The 16,389-nt window shown below is 35.8% G+C and overlaps 1 protein-coding gene across 1 annotated transcript in view; it reads right to left on the bottom strand.

Annotated features, from left to right (window-relative positions):
- LOC125650134 (kinetochore-associated protein 1-like) overlaps window positions 1-16,389 on the bottom strand; it is an 80,938-nt gene that overhangs the window by 19,158 nt on the left and 45,391 nt on the right. The window contains exons 44-48 of the mRNA XM_056165422.1: window positions 12,289-12,384; window positions 11,804-11,891; window positions 6,607-6,665; window positions 6,274-6,514; window positions 4,879-4,952 (exon numbers count right to left, since the gene is read on the bottom strand). Of these exons, the coding sequence (XP_056021397.1) occupies window positions 4,879-4,952; window positions 6,274-6,514; window positions 6,607-6,665; window positions 11,804-11,891; window positions 12,289-12,384 (558 nt within the window). The remainder of the gene's footprint in view (window positions 1-4,878; window positions 4,953-6,273; window positions 6,515-6,606; window positions 6,666-11,803; window positions 11,892-12,288; window positions 12,385-16,389) is intronic.

Genomic DNA, 16,389 nt, shown 5'->3' on the forward strand with positions numbered 1-16,389 from the left:
GATCTAAAAAGAAGTAATATTTATTCCCCGTTATCAATTTCAAAATTATTATTTCTTTTTTATTACAGTGCAGTTGAATTTCAGTTAAAACATACATTTCTGTTAACTTATCAAATTTTCATTTCTTATTCAGGTATATCATTACAGTACAAAATATTATGATGAACCATGCATAAGTACCTAAGGGCTATTCCAGAAATAAATACATGGGGGGGGGGGGGGGGGGGGGTCGGGAGGCACCTTTTGTATACACCAAGCACCCATAAAAAAAAATAAAAAATTACCCCATGACCCATCAAATTAATAAACTCATTTTACAATGACCCATCTAATAAAAAAAAAAAAAAAATAACCAGACCCACCACAAAAATATTTTTAAAAATGAAAACGGTACAAATATCGCGAGGTTTTCGGGACAAACATTCTAGTCAATGACGCGGTAATGCCTGTGCGACATTGTATCACAGTAGTTCTGAAGAAACGATGTCACATCAACAATCAAAGGCATCTATGGCGGGAATGTTGGAAAGATTGGGAGTCCAAACGATGCTATTATCATGAAATGGGTATGGATACGTTTTTCCACGAATCGTTCGTCTTCTAATGGAGCCCGCGCCCGGAGGCCTCTATATCACCATCACACCGACTGATAAATATAACGCATCGGTATCCTCGTATAAATCAACTAAGGTTTGCCTATTTTTATTAGAAAACGGAATACCTATTGGTTTCAAAATATTCCCAAAATCGATGCACTGTAAACTGTAATAATCTACAGAACAGAGTTCGCCGCCATCAAGTCCAAAGGGACCCTACTAAATGCGCCTCTAATTTGAAGAGTGCCGTAATGGAAAGTTATGCGCTGCAAAGAGCGACAACTCGAATAGTTCTATGTTACTTCCGATTTCCGATTTCGAAAGCAGCATTTCGAAAGCACGTTTTCAATTTTCCCTCCGACGTTTTGTAACCAACACGACAAGAGCGACAATAAAAATATTCTGAAAACTCAACACCCACGTGGCACAAAATAAAACAATAGAAACTACCCACTACCCATAATAAATATTTTTTTAACAGTCCAACCACGGACCAATTGCGAATATTTGTCAGTTATTTCCCCTATTTCAAACATAGGTGGCGCAAGACTCGTTTACGACCTTGTTGACTTCCGGTGTACATAAGATTTATAAGAGAGTGTAAGGTTTTTGTTGTGCAAATAGGGAGCGGGGGTAGAATTCCCGAGATATGAAGCTTTTAAAAAATTCAATTGGTTCATTGTCATCAAATGTGACAGCGACAACGATCGTTTCAAGTTCCACTCAGCGTCGTGCGCTATAAACTTCAGTCTTCAGTTCAGTCCGACTTCACAGATATCAGATGACGACTTTGTTGCAGAAAGTATTTACAGGGGATTAAACATTTGCTCTGTAGATCGTAATATTCTGCATGAATGTTTCATGCTGAAATTTTATCTATCCTTAGTGATACAGTCATCAATGATCTTATAATTCTATGACTCCCCTCTTTCTAGACTAGATCTATAATCAAACAGGGGAAATTTGAGTCCTCAATATATAAACCAAGTATGTTACAAAAATACATTTCAGATTTCATTTAAAAATTAATTTTAGAGTTAACCAAGGTCGTCAAAATATGAATGAATGCGATTGCTAATAGACCCCCCCCCCCCTCCCCCTACGCCGTCACTCGGTACGACGACACGATTGTAATGGAGGGGTGGCTATAATCAGACTGTAACTGTAAGACAGTGACTATTCTTAGGTCTTGTTTTCGTTTTTGATGACTGGATTGTAAATTGATGCCAACACTTTACTTTCATTGTTAATTTTGTTATAATTCAAAAAGTGTTGTAAAATATTGTTTGAATTTCAGGGAAAACGAGTTTGGATTCTTCAATAGTCAATACATATGAAAATAATCAAAGTATGAGATGAAATTGTCAAACTTTCATAACTTATCAAAGTTTGCATTATCATAGTTATGTTGTTATGTCATGTTTATCAACTGACCTACAGAAGTACAGTCCAATACGTCAAAGAAACGAATACCAGTCCTAGCCTATTTTAACTGTTGACACAAACCAGAAGAAAAATGCATCTCAAGAGATTAAGATATTTCTGAATTTTTTAGAAATAAAATTTGAATCATATCTACTTTTATCAAAATTAAATGCAAATTCATAAAGCTATAAATTTATCCAAGTGAAGTAAATTACAAATTTCACTATCATATATACAATGTCGTGTTTATAATAAAAGCCACACATAGGCCTATTGTTCATTGTGGTTTTTATTTTTAAAAAATCATTGCATTACGTTTTTCAATATTCACTTGTAACTTCGATTTCAATCTGAAGTATGAACATTTAAATTGACCTTCAAATTGAAAAGTGTACTACATTTGTTTAGTGATGTATTTTAGTATAAAATCATTCATATCATGAACTGTCATGGTACATATAAACATGATAAATCCTTATACATGAAAGTAAACACGGGTCAAATTATGTAGGCCTACATCAGTTTCCTGCAACACCATGGACAAACGTCATTTGGATACAACCATTCCTATACGCAGGATACAGTCGTGCTTTTCATGCAGAGTACAACCAACTCATAGTATATCAATCATAGTATATGGATGGAGATGTGAATTTAGACGTTGAAAGAAAGCTTGAACTTCCGTCTTAAACTTGCAATCCAAATTGTAATATTCGATTAAAATGTAGAAACTCGAAATTTTGAATCATTATTGTACAGCTAGCATATGGGGTAGTAAAATTTATTTGACCTGCCAATTATTATGCTCTCGCTTGCCCTATGGACTAATAAAAAAGTTAATCGCAAACTGTTTACCTATCGTGATGTCATCACGTAAGTGATATAAGTTAAAACACGCAAATAAACTGTTAAATGTGGTATGATATATCATGTACAGTGAAACTTCTCCAAACCGGCCCCTCAGAATACCGGTTCTCCCTGAATATCGGCCGATTTTCAAAGTCCCGGCAGAAATCTGAACATTTCCTTACAAAGAAAGTCTTACAAAACCGGCCACCCCTGAAAACCGGACATCGGCCACTTTTTAAAGTACATTTGTTAACAAACATGTGTAATTTACCCTTAACATACTGGCCACTTTTTGAAGACAAGAAAATCTTGGCCAAAGGTTAATTAAGATCGTCCAGGTGTGCAAATTGACTGACTGACTGGCCAGGTATGAAATTATCCATCGGAGGTGTGAAAAACACTAGTAGCCTCTTTTATTTCTATTGTTTACCTGCTCTGTTAAGGGTGTTAATTGACACTTAGCTAATCCAAGAGACCCTTCCAAATTCTGTACAAAATGTAAAAAACTGTTAGGAAATTATTGAATGAATACCGTATCAAATGCCATATTGTTTCACCATACTTTCGTATGGATATAAGCGGTAGTTAATAAAGAACAAACCCATGACTGTTAATGATAATTATTAAAAGATAGATTAATTTTCTTGGTTTCCATAGACTTAAAATTCCAAAGAAATATTCAAATTACAATTTCATATTTACTACTGTACTTTTTAAAAACGTCTGAATAAAATTGTTAATGACATAAGCGATGAATGTAAACAGAGTTTTTATAGGTAAGAGGAATTCCAATAATAGGCCTCTGTGTTTTCTTTATGTATCCTGTTATAGATTTTCAGTTTAAAATTAGATGATTTCAACGAGAATATTTCTTGTAATTCATAATTATCTTTAGGTACAAGCGGACTAATTTGATCTCCACCGATAATTGATCATAGATCACCAGATCAAAGTGAACAGTACCTACTTTGTGAATATTGAGATAAAATGTCTATAATTGCTAAATTCTCGGTATACCGGCCATCCCTCTAAACCGGCCGTTTTTTCCGGTCCGAGAGCCGGCCGGTTTAGAGAAGTTTCACTGTACTCTGTATACATGTGCCTTCTCTATCGTGAATTTTATTTCATAAAGAGAAGTTATACATATACATTCACTATTACTACACATTTTAACAGCTTAATAATAGAATTTCAGATATATATTTCATAATTGATATTCTTAATCCTCGATCGAGAGAGAGAGAGAGAGAGAGAGAGAGAGAGGGGGGGGGGCGCATCTTATTGTTTTAAACATATGCAATACAACAACTCATAAAGAATTATGATGTATTGTATATTATATATTCAACCTAAACTACTGTTTAAGTATGTAAACTTCACCACGAAGTAGTTTATAATGAAAAACGTTCAATGTGTATTGAATGTCTTTATTTAATCGATGTGACAGAGAAAATTCGGTTACAGCTGAAACTCTCAACGTGCTTTCCTTTCCGCTCAGAGAGTCTTGCAATGTGTTTTCTAAGTTCGTCTCTAAGCGCAGTGAGGTCCTACGAACCGTAATCAGACATTGTTACTAAATATTCAACAACTTTCTAATCTAAACATGTCCTTCCGACGCTCTCTTAAACTTGAGGTTAGAAACGCCTTGGACGTTAACAGATCGTGCGCCACCTGTAATCAAGGGCGAGTAATTTGAAGTTTTATTTGCCATTAAAATATGAAAAAATACGACCACCCACACAAAAAAAATATCATTTGCCGCCCGACCCCCCCATTTGATCATTTCTGGAACAGCCCTAATTAACATACAGAATATATTTTAAATATGAAGACCTATCTGATATGAATTTATGGGTTAAAAAGAATCAAAAGTTCCCACAAATTCCTTAATCTGAAAAGTTTTGGGATTGTGGGGGGGGGGGGGGGGGGGGGGGGGGGGGCATTTGAAGATTAACTTCACCACTGGAGAGAAATTCTTTGATTTTTAGAAAAATGGTAATATTCTTACATCAGTAGGTAATGATTTGTACCACAGCTCAGAGTATGTCAGGCAGCCTCTCAGAGCCAGCACTTTCTCTGCTCCTAAAACACGAATATATCACATAAAAGCCACGAGACACACGTCATTCTGTACAGTATACATGTAATAAAAGTCACGAGACACACGTCATTCTGTACAGTGTACATGTAATAAAAGTCACGAGACACACGTCATTCTGAACAGTGTACATGTAATAAAAGTCACGAGACACACGTCATTCTGTACAGTGTACATGTAATAAAAGTCACGAGACACACGTCATTCTGTACAGTGTACATGTAATAAAAGTCACGAGACACACATCATTCTGTACAGTGTACATGTAATAAAAGTCACGAGACACACGTCATTCTGTACAGTATACATGTAATAAAAGTCACGAAACACACGTCATTTTGTACAGTATACATGTAATAAAATCCATAAGACACACATCATTCTGTACAGTGTACACGTAATAAAAGCCATAAGACACACGTCATTCTGTACAGTATACATGTAATAAAAGTCACGAGACACACGTCATTTTGTACAGTATACATGTAATAAAATCCATAAGACACACATCATTCTGTACAGTGTACACGTAATAAAAGCCATAAGACACACGTCATTCTGTACAGTATACATGTAATAAAAGTCACGAGACACACGTCATTCTGTACAGTGTACACGTAATAAAAGCCACGAGACACACATCATTCTGTACAGTGTACATGTAATAAAAGTCACGAAACACACGTCATTTTGTACAGTATACATGTAATAAAATCCATAAGACACACATCATTCTGTACAGTGTACACGTAATAAAAGTCACGAGACACACATCATTCTGTACAGTATGTACAAAGATACACAACACTGTATTCCCTAGGGAAAAATCAATTATTTGTAAAATGCACGTAGCCACAATGACAATCATCAGTTTTTACCCCCGATATAGTCAATGTCTCCCTGCAAATTTCAAATACCATATAAGTGGAATTTTTAGCAAGACACAAATCTAATGAATTTTCCATCAAACTGGGTATATATATTCAACGAGAGCTAATTTTAGGAAAGATAACTATCACCTCCGACATGGAATAAATTGTCAGCGATATTCAATTTTAGTGATCTCATCATTAATGATGCCAAAATAAAATCCTCGCTAAAAATCTGCTTATACAGTAAATCTACAAAATGCTTAAAACATGGGGTTTTAATTGCATTCACAAGTTATCTCTAAAAAAGAAAAATGGACAACTGCACGGAAAGATCCTGATCATCAATATGAGAGAAAAGGCAATCTTAAAGCAATAGTGTCAGATTCCCCTGTATGATGGCGACATTGCGCACTATTTGCTTTCTCGACCTCACCTAGGGGTAGCTCTGCCACCATCCACTTGGCACAAGCCAATGCAGTCTCACAGTTAGAGACATTCTTCAGCAGTTCCTGCACGTTGTTGATGAGTTCAGAGTTGGCGTCCTTCTTTTCCCAGTTCCAGAGGGCCTTGTCCACCGCGTTACTGCCCGGCTGGTGGCCCGATTTCTTCACCATGTTAACGTGTCTCTGAACCATGTTTCTGATGGTCATCATGTACAACTGGTCACAGTCCAGCTACCAATAGAATGGAATAACATGAAACAGATAAGAAAACTGTAGCCACACACAATGAAACAATAGACAACATTTGTGTTCTATATACATACATGTAACAGAGGTGCCATATTCAGCCATGTGGCCACAGTTTCCATGGTTAACTCGGGAGCTGAAAATAGTACATAAACTAGAAAAATGACATGTCAGAAAGGGCCCAGCGATAAATCTGAAAATTGAAAGGAGTGTTTGTCTGCTCAATCAAAGTATCATGTATAAAATTTATGAAAATCTTCCCAAGAAAACTTCAGTAACCACCTGTCACAGAAAGTGCTGACAGACTTCTAAAGAGGCAGACAGGTGGACAGAGCTATTACTATAAGAATCCAAGTATTACCTTTAAATTCTACGAAAATCTTTTTCAGGTAATCTCAAGTTATTGCATGCTACAAAAAGTGCTATTATCTTATTAATATTAAAAAATCAAAGTCACATAACTCTGCAACGACAAAGCCGATAAATCGGAAAATTGAAAGGGGTTGGCTTCTTCTATGTAATTCAAGTATCAGGTATAAAATTTATGAAAATATTCCCAGGAAAGCTTAAGTAATCGCATGCCATAAAAAATGCTAATGGACAAATACATATGTAGATGGAAGGACTGAGTGATTACTACAAGGCACCTGTTATAAGGCAAGACCCAATTACCTGCATGTACACATTTATCTTATATACAGAAATACACCACACTTTTCTGCTCATACATACACATGGACAAAGCCCTAATTACCTGCATGTACACATTTATCTTATATACAGAAATACACCACACTTTTCTGCTCATACATACACATGGACAAAGCCCTAATTACCTGCATGTACACATTTATCTTATATACAGAAATACACCACACTTTTCTGCTCATACATACACATGGACAAAGCCCTAATTACCTGCATGTACACATTTATCTTAAATACAGAAATACACCACACTTTTCTGCTCATACATACACATGGACAAAGCCCTAATTACTTGCATATACAGACCCTGAAACGTGCTACTACACCTTAAAAACGAACCGAACCGTTCCATGCAAGAAACGAACCGTACCGTTCAAGAAACGTACCGTACCGTTCAAGAAACGAACCGTATTGTTCAAAAAGCGTACCGTACCGTGCAGAAAGCGTGCAGGATAATATTATGCAAACCCCGCCCCCAAAAGCCCGAAAGCGTACCGTACCGTGCAGAAAGCGTGCAATTTATGTCACGTGACCCACTTTTTCAGCCACAGTATATTATTTTCACAATGGCGCCCGATGGGAAAGGAGGTCGTAGACTATCACTGGCTATTCGAAGCATTATCCTCAAACATCACGAAGCTGGGTTATCAACTGTGAAAATCACCGAGATGCTTAAAACAAAGTACGATTTCAAAACTACGCGGCAAAGTGTTAGAAGATTTCAAGTGGAAGCCATATGTGTGGATGAAATTGATATTTGTAGCGTTAATGTATTCAATATGTACTTTCCTACGTACAGTGTCTGACTCATATGAGAAATTTCTAGATCGATTAGAAAAATTGTCACGTTCTACACTGTAATATTTTCATTACTTTATTAGCAATAATTTTGACATATCTTTTTCTCTTCTACATTGATAACGACCCATATAGATAGATGTACATGTAGATTGGCGGATTTATTATATACACTAATAAACAATTTTTAATTACATCGACAGAGAAATAAATAGATATATACATGTGTAAAAGAATGTAAACAAGTTAAATTGATGCAAAGCATCAAATCGGCCGCAAAAAATTATTCATTTCAGCATTTTCAAGTATTTCAACAATATATAGAAAAGGTATATGAAACATTTTTATTGCAAACTATACACTTGCCTTACTTTTCTGTTAATTTTTTTTAATTCAATTTTCAGTGATCAAAAATAAAGTCAGGGAAATGAAAATCGGACTTCGAGTGATAAAGGATAGGAATATATATGTATTATCATCATTTTATTTGATTCAAAGACAAATGCAACAGATATCTAACATTATTAATTATGAATGACTGAATGCTGACAAAAAAGGATGTACAAACTTCACGTGCAGATATCCTGGATCTTTCATAATGCCGATGATAAATCACAATAAATGTGAAGTGCAGAAAATAATCATTGTGTCATTTGCGACTTTAGTGTATTCAAAACAAAATTCACTTCTTCTTAAAAACTTTTCCAATTTAGGCACTGTAATTTATATCCGGAAACTTAATACGCTTTGTTTTTACACTTACGCACGCCCATGTCGGGGAGCAGTTCATGTAACAACTTTTTATAAAATCGTAAATTAATAAATGTCTGATGAGAAATGAAAAACAAATTGAAACGTAATAACAACCATTAAGACTTAGACTTAAGCAAATTCTAAAAACTTTTATTCATAACTTTTATGTACGTTATCAATATGGAATTATTCCATCGAAGCAATCAAAAATAACGTCTCATTTCCCCATGTGCACATTCTAACACAACCACAAATCCTGCAGCCGATAATCAAAGAGCCGAATAAGACCGATCGAGTGAAAACAAACTATCGAAACGTACAATTTATACGAAGTCAAAGCGTTCAGGCCACGCCCACCTCATTAATAAAACGTGCAAACCGTTCACAAAGCGTGCAGCTATTTTTAGCAAACCATACCGTTCAAGAAGCGTACCGTACCGTGCAAGAAACGAACCATACCGTTCAGAAAACGAACCGTACCATTCATAAAGCGTACCGAACTGTACCGTGCAACTGGTGTAGTAGCACGTTTCAGGGTCTGTACATATTTTTATATACAGAAATATGCCACACTTTTCTGCTCATACATGTACATTTTGTACATACACATGGACAAAGCCCTTATTACCTGCATGTACACATTTATCTTATATACAGAAATACACCACACTTTTCTGCTCATACATACACATGGACAAAGCCCTAATTACCTGTATATACATATTTTTATATACAGAAATACACCACACTTTTCTGCTCATACATACACCACACTTTTCTGCTCATACATACTGTACACATGGACAAAGTATATGGAAGAAAACTATTTCTAACTCTTCTGAATGTTATCCGATAAAAATGAGCAACAATAGTTACAGTACCCGCAACGTTATTCTTGACATGATAAACGATAGAACACGATACACGCACGATAGGATAGGATACACGCACGATACGATAGGATACACGGTAAACCTGATAAACGCAAAACCTGATAAACGATCTTCACGATAGACCTGATAAACGCAAAACACGATAAACGATCTTCACGATAAACGGAAAACCTGATAGAAATGTTGTAAATTTAGAAACAATTTAGACAGAACGAAAGTTTGATACGTACAAAATAATTTCATTATGTTGATAATAATATTGAAGGATTTCAATACTTAATATATACCTAAAGCATATAATGTAATTATCCACGGTTGTACGTTTATTTTTTTAAAATTCTATTTATGTTTTCGTTAACGTCATTACAGCTAAAATCCGGAAGCTAAACTATATACGGTATTGAATTCATTATTTGATATCTATATGAATTTTCTCAGCCAATGATTCTAAAACGTATATTGTCACCTTGAATGTTTAATATATGAATCATAAATGGAGTGATTGATTTTTATCTTGCTTAACGTCACCATGACCGGTGAAGAGCTTTTGAATTTAGGCTTATGCTCGGCAATTACGGCCATTGAGCAGTGAGGGTTTTTTAGCGTGCCACACCTACCGTGACACGGGGCGTCTGTTTTGAAGGTCATCTCCGAGGACCCGTGGTATTCACACTTGATACCGAGTGTTTAGCAATTAAACAGGGAATTAACAAAATGGAATATAATGTAGTGATATCATGCTTCAATAGCTCTCTTATTCTGTTGTCTATTATCTTGGATATCAAATAAAACTAAGTAATCTTTTGTGTGTAGCGAGGAGGGGGGTTATTTTGCATCAAGCTCTGAGTTCACCGCTCTTTCAACAACTACAATTATTTTCATAATGACCGCTTTAAATTCAATCCACTGCACTACACCATATGCTCATATGTTAGATATTTCTACACTATGAGTGATAATTGATAGTCATAAGTAATTGGAACATATTCATATGAATTGATATTTTGTTAACAAAAAATAAATAAACTATTAAAAACATATACGAACCTGGCTTGATTTAAAGTCGCAATTTAGAAACGCTTTAAATTAAATGTTTGTGTTTAGCATGTAAAAAAATTCAAATAATCATCAAAACAGGCATACATTTCCAGTATCTACACGTACGACTATTGGTATATGTGTACATGTACAATTAAAAAAAAAAACAACGATGACAGCTGAATCGTGCCCAATTGAGCAGAACTTTGGGAGATGCAATATACCCTTGCACTCTTTTAAAACTTAATCTTCTAAATGTGTGAAATACAATGCCCCTGAGAATGTTTACTGTCAAAACACGGGTGATACACAAAATCAGATAGATAAGAACGCGCACAAGTTCAGTAGTTGATATATATTAAGTTGAATACAGGTGAACAAAATCGGAAGAAAAAGAACCATTATTAAAATATATGTAATAAACAATGTAATTTACTGATTTTTCCTTTCAGATCGGAACTTTCTATTTCTCTGTTAGTGTTAATTACAAATAATTGTTTCTAGACAAGGAACTGTTTATGAACTCCAGATGAAGGAGCTTTCAGTTTTATTGTCCTCGGTTTGCTCGGCAAACCACTGCCTACTTTCCAGACAGAATGACATTGCGATAAATTTTCAACCTCTCTGGACAGACATATAGCTCTTTTTCTGCTTTAAAATCAACAGCTTTATGTTCTCCTTCAAATATACTGTCTTTCCTCGATTCCTAAAAATAGCTTCTTTAACAAAACGAATAAAGCTTTCGGAAAGTATCTTACTTTTTCATTAGATTTAATATACGATCCCGATAGTTTCCAAAGCTACACGATAAACGATTTTCACGATAAACGGAAAACCTGATACACGCATAATACGAAAAACGATAGACCTGATAAACGCAAAACACGATAGAAAACGGAAAACCTGATACACGATAGGATAGGATACACGCACGATACGATAGGATACACGCACGATACGATAGGATACATGCACGATAGAACACGATAGGAATGTCAAGAATAACGTTGCGGGTACTGTATCCAAGATATTTGTACAGTTGGTACAGGTGTAATAAAGGTGCAATACATAGGAGAGTCCTTACTGATGATTTGCCAGGGGTTGTCATTCACGAGCGGGTGAAATGGAAGTCGGTGTTTGCTGGCAGGCGGAAGGCATTCCATAATCTGGAGCTAAAAATAGATAAAACATCCTTGGGCCCCAATATTCATGTGTGTCATTTTGAAATGAATCTCAAAAGCTGTGAGACCCTTACAGTGGTCTTTCTACAAATGCAATGAAACAACCATATCAGCATCTAGAGTGTGTTAGGGCTCTTTCATAATAGTTTCACAATTTGCACCCCCAGCTCTTCTTCCTAAGGGTTTTCCTAAAGTTTTTTTTTTATATGAAAAAAAATAATGTTTGAACCCCCCCCCCCCCCCCCCCCATCTCACCAGCTCTTTTTCCAATATTTTATTTGAGTACACCAAAAATGGTGTTTGTCATTGCTAAAATACCAAGTTATACTTATTATCTATCATTATCTATGATATATTTATAATCATTATAAATGCCTGGCACACTCACTTCATCTCTGTTCTCGCCTGAGTGGTGCTGTAACTCGTATTTTGATGGCTCTGACTTCCTCTTGTACACAATCAAGTAGTTTAACAATGGCAATGCCTACAAAACCATATACACAGTATAAATGTATAAACAGTAACTCCCCACTACCATTACCAGAACAGACATGCTGCGAGTGAAATTGACACTATTTCTCTAAAGATAAAAGACTTTGTGGGGTTTACATTTCTGGTTTAGTGAGTAGGGTTATAATTCTGCCGATTTACATTCTCAGTTTTAAATAGTCTGCGGAGTAATAATTCTACCAATTTTTACATTTTCAGTTTAGTCTGTGGGGTCTATAATTCTGCCGATTTACCTTTTCAGTTTAGCCTGCGGGGTTATAATTCTGCCGATTTACATTTTCAGTTTTAAATAGTCTGCGGAGTAATTATTCTACCGATTTACATTTTCAGTTTGGTCTGCAGGGTTATAATTCTGCCAATTTACATTTTCAGTTTCATCTATGGGATAATTCTGCTGATTTACATTTTCAGTTTTGGTCTGCGGGGTTATAATTCTGCCGATTTACATTTTCTGTTTCGTCTGCAGGGTTATAATTCTGCCGATTTACATTTTCAGTTTAGTCTGTGGGGTTTATAATGCTGGCGATTTACATTTTCAGTTTAGTCTGCGGAGTTGTAATTCTGCCGATTTACATTTTAAGCTTAGTCTGTGAGATCATGATTCTGCAAATGCACAGTATGCTTTCGGTTAATTTGTATGTAGTCGGTGAATATAATTATTTTTACTAGTTTCATTATTCCTAAACGTATCTCAACTTCTGAGTCCCATTACATACATGTATTGTACAGGATTTGGCATAGATATTGTATTAATATTCTGGTGCAATTTTACAGTTGTAATTAAGAAATATGAATTTCATTTTTGAAAATACATGGAGGTATAAAATGTGATGCTTCAAGCCAGCCTATTTTACGAAGCATTGCAGTTCTTACCCTCGTGTATTTTCAAAAATGAAATGCATTTTTTATATCTATACATTCTGCTTTCTTTTCTATCTGAATTACCTGCCATTAAAAAACATTGTGTCTACATTTATAATGTGAAAAGTACCTCCTTCACTACTGCATCGCATTCATAAGGAAATGACTATCATTACAGTTTGTAAAGATACCTGTATCAAAGGCCAAATTATTGGAATGATTGATGTTTTCCGCCACTCAACAATTTTTCAGTTATCTGGTGGCCCAGTTTTTGTTGGTGGAATAAAGAACCCAGATATAATGTACCTGGGAAGAGACCACCGACCTTCCGAAAGTAAACTGGGAAACTTTCTCATTTACCGGTGCGAGCGGGATTCGAACCCGCGCCAACAGAGGTGAGAGGCCGTGTGATTTTGAGCGCGATGCTCTAACCACTTGGCCACGGAGGCCCCCCAAATTATTGGAAATAATATGACTGTTGAGACGACCCATAACGTTTTATAACATGACTTTTAGGCAATTCATTTAACGCGGGAAATATAACGCGGTTGGTGTAAACAGTTGCATTGTGACGTCATCATTAGCTGTGATTGTTTTTCTTTCAAACCTAGCAATTATCCACAACAAAACATATGAAGGTATGGGAAAGCTTGTCTGGAATTTAAAATCATTTGTGGTGCTTTCGACACCATTTATTTGTTTTAACTACAGGGTTCATAATGAAGTATACCGTAGTGATGGCGATATTTTCCCGGAAGCATTATGGGTAGTCCCCATCATTTTTCAGCCGATGAAGAGCAAATCACGTGACTCAATTGTGTAATCATTGGAGCAAGCTCGTCGCGTCGCATCGCTCGCTATAAATATACTTGAACTGCTTTCACTGTAAATTACATGTACATTATCAACTCAGTATACAGTCATATACCTGTATGTGGGTATTGTGAATATTTTAATTTGCATTTGATTTCCTCATATTTATGTTACGTGTATCAAGATGGAATTCACCCCATGTGCCTGGAGCAATCACTCTATCAGATACCTATCTCGCATCATGATACAATCACTCTATCAGATACCTATCTCGCATCATGACACTCTATCAGATACCTATCTCGCATCATGTCACTCTATCAGATACCCATCTCACATCATGACACTCTATCAGATACCTATCTCGCATCATGTAACTCTATCAGATACCTATCTCGCATCATGACACAATCACTCTATCAGATACTTATCTCACATCATGACACTCTATCAGATACTTATCTCACATCATGACACTCTATCAGATACCTATCTCACATCATGACACTCTATCAGATACCTATCTCACATCATGACACTCTATCAGATACCTATCTCGCATCATGACACAATCACTCTATCAGATACTTATCTCACATCATGACACTCTATCAGATACCTATCTCACATCATGACACTGTTATCAGATACCTATCTCGCATCATGACACTCTTATCAGATACTTATCTCACATCATGACACTCTATCAGATACCTATCTCACATCATGTCACTCTATCAGATACCTATCTCACATCATGACACAATCACTCTATCAGATACCTATCTCGCATCATGACACAATCACTCTATCAGATACCTATCTCGCATCATGACACAATCACTCTATCAGATACCTATCTCACATCATGACACTCTATCAGATACCTGTCTCACATCATGACACTATCAGATACCTATCTCACATCATGACACTCTATCAGATACCTATCTCACTTCATGTAACTCTATCAGATACCTGTCTCACATCATGACACTCTATCAGATACCTATCTCGCATCATGACACAATCACTCTATCAGATACCTGTCTCACATCATGACACTATCAGATACCTATCTCACATCATGACACAATCACTCTATCAGATACCTATCTCACATCATGACACTCTATCAGATACCTATCTCACATCATGTCACTCTATCAGATACCTATCTCGCATCATGACACAATCACTCTATCAGATACTTATCTCACATCATGACACTCTATCAGATACCTATCTCACATCATGACACTCTATCAGATACCTATCTCGCATCATGTCACTCTATCAGATACCTATCTCACATCATGACACAAACAAACCTATCTTGATTAGTACATACATGTAATAACATGCCTCGATTTAGCCATGCATTAATTTGGAGGTACAATGTACCTATTCTAAATTGTGTGGTATGTCATACCTTGAAAATTTAGCATTTTAAATATGACAGGTTTCAGCTATCAAATATGCATTCACAATAATATGAAGAGGGATAAAAAAAAATTCATAGATATGCAATTGTGCAAGTTCCTTCTAGATTTGAAGGTGAAATCTAAGTCAGCTGATATTGAAGTCTGCAGATTGTTTTTTTAAAACAAGTATTCTGAGAGTATTGCATAGCAATACAGTCCCCTACCGGAGGTAAAAATTATTGGACCGCAACAATATTCGAAGTTCATTATGAGACCAAGGTTATGGTAAAAGGGAAGATTGGGAAGGAATATTAATGGTTGGAAATCAACTACTATTCAGGTACAAAGACTAGTCCAGGAAAACTTCAAAATCAATCTGTAACTTGTTATGGCAAAGCAATCATGATGTACTGAATATCAAATGAATATCTGCAACCACATTAAAAATAGTCCAGAAAACTGATAATTCATGTTATTTTTTCAAGTCCAAGGACTATAACTTAGTGAAAAATCAACGGACCGAAAGGAAATTTCAACTTCATCTGTAACTTGTTATGGCAAAGCGATGTACCAAATATCAAATGAATATTTGCAAGCAAAACAAAAAAAAGTCCGGAAAACTAAATAATTCATGCTATTTTTCTAAGTCCAAGGGCCATAACTTAGTGAAAAGTCAATGGACCGAGACGAAACTCGAACTTGATCTGTAACTTTTTATGGCAAAGCAATGTACCAAATATCAAATGAATATCTGCAAGTACATTAAAAAAAAGTCCAGAAAACTGATTTGCAGGACTGACGGACAGACAGAAGAAGCGCAAACCTAAAGTCCCCTTCGACTTCGTCGGTAGGGGACTAATAAACACTGTGTAATTTTGAAC

This window comes from Ostrea edulis, chromosome 5 (genome assembly GCF_947568905.1).
Source record: "Ostrea edulis chromosome 5, xbOstEdul1.1, whole genome shotgun sequence".
Classification (NCBI taxonomy): Eukaryota; Metazoa; Mollusca; class Bivalvia; order Ostreida; family Ostreidae; genus Ostrea; species Ostrea edulis.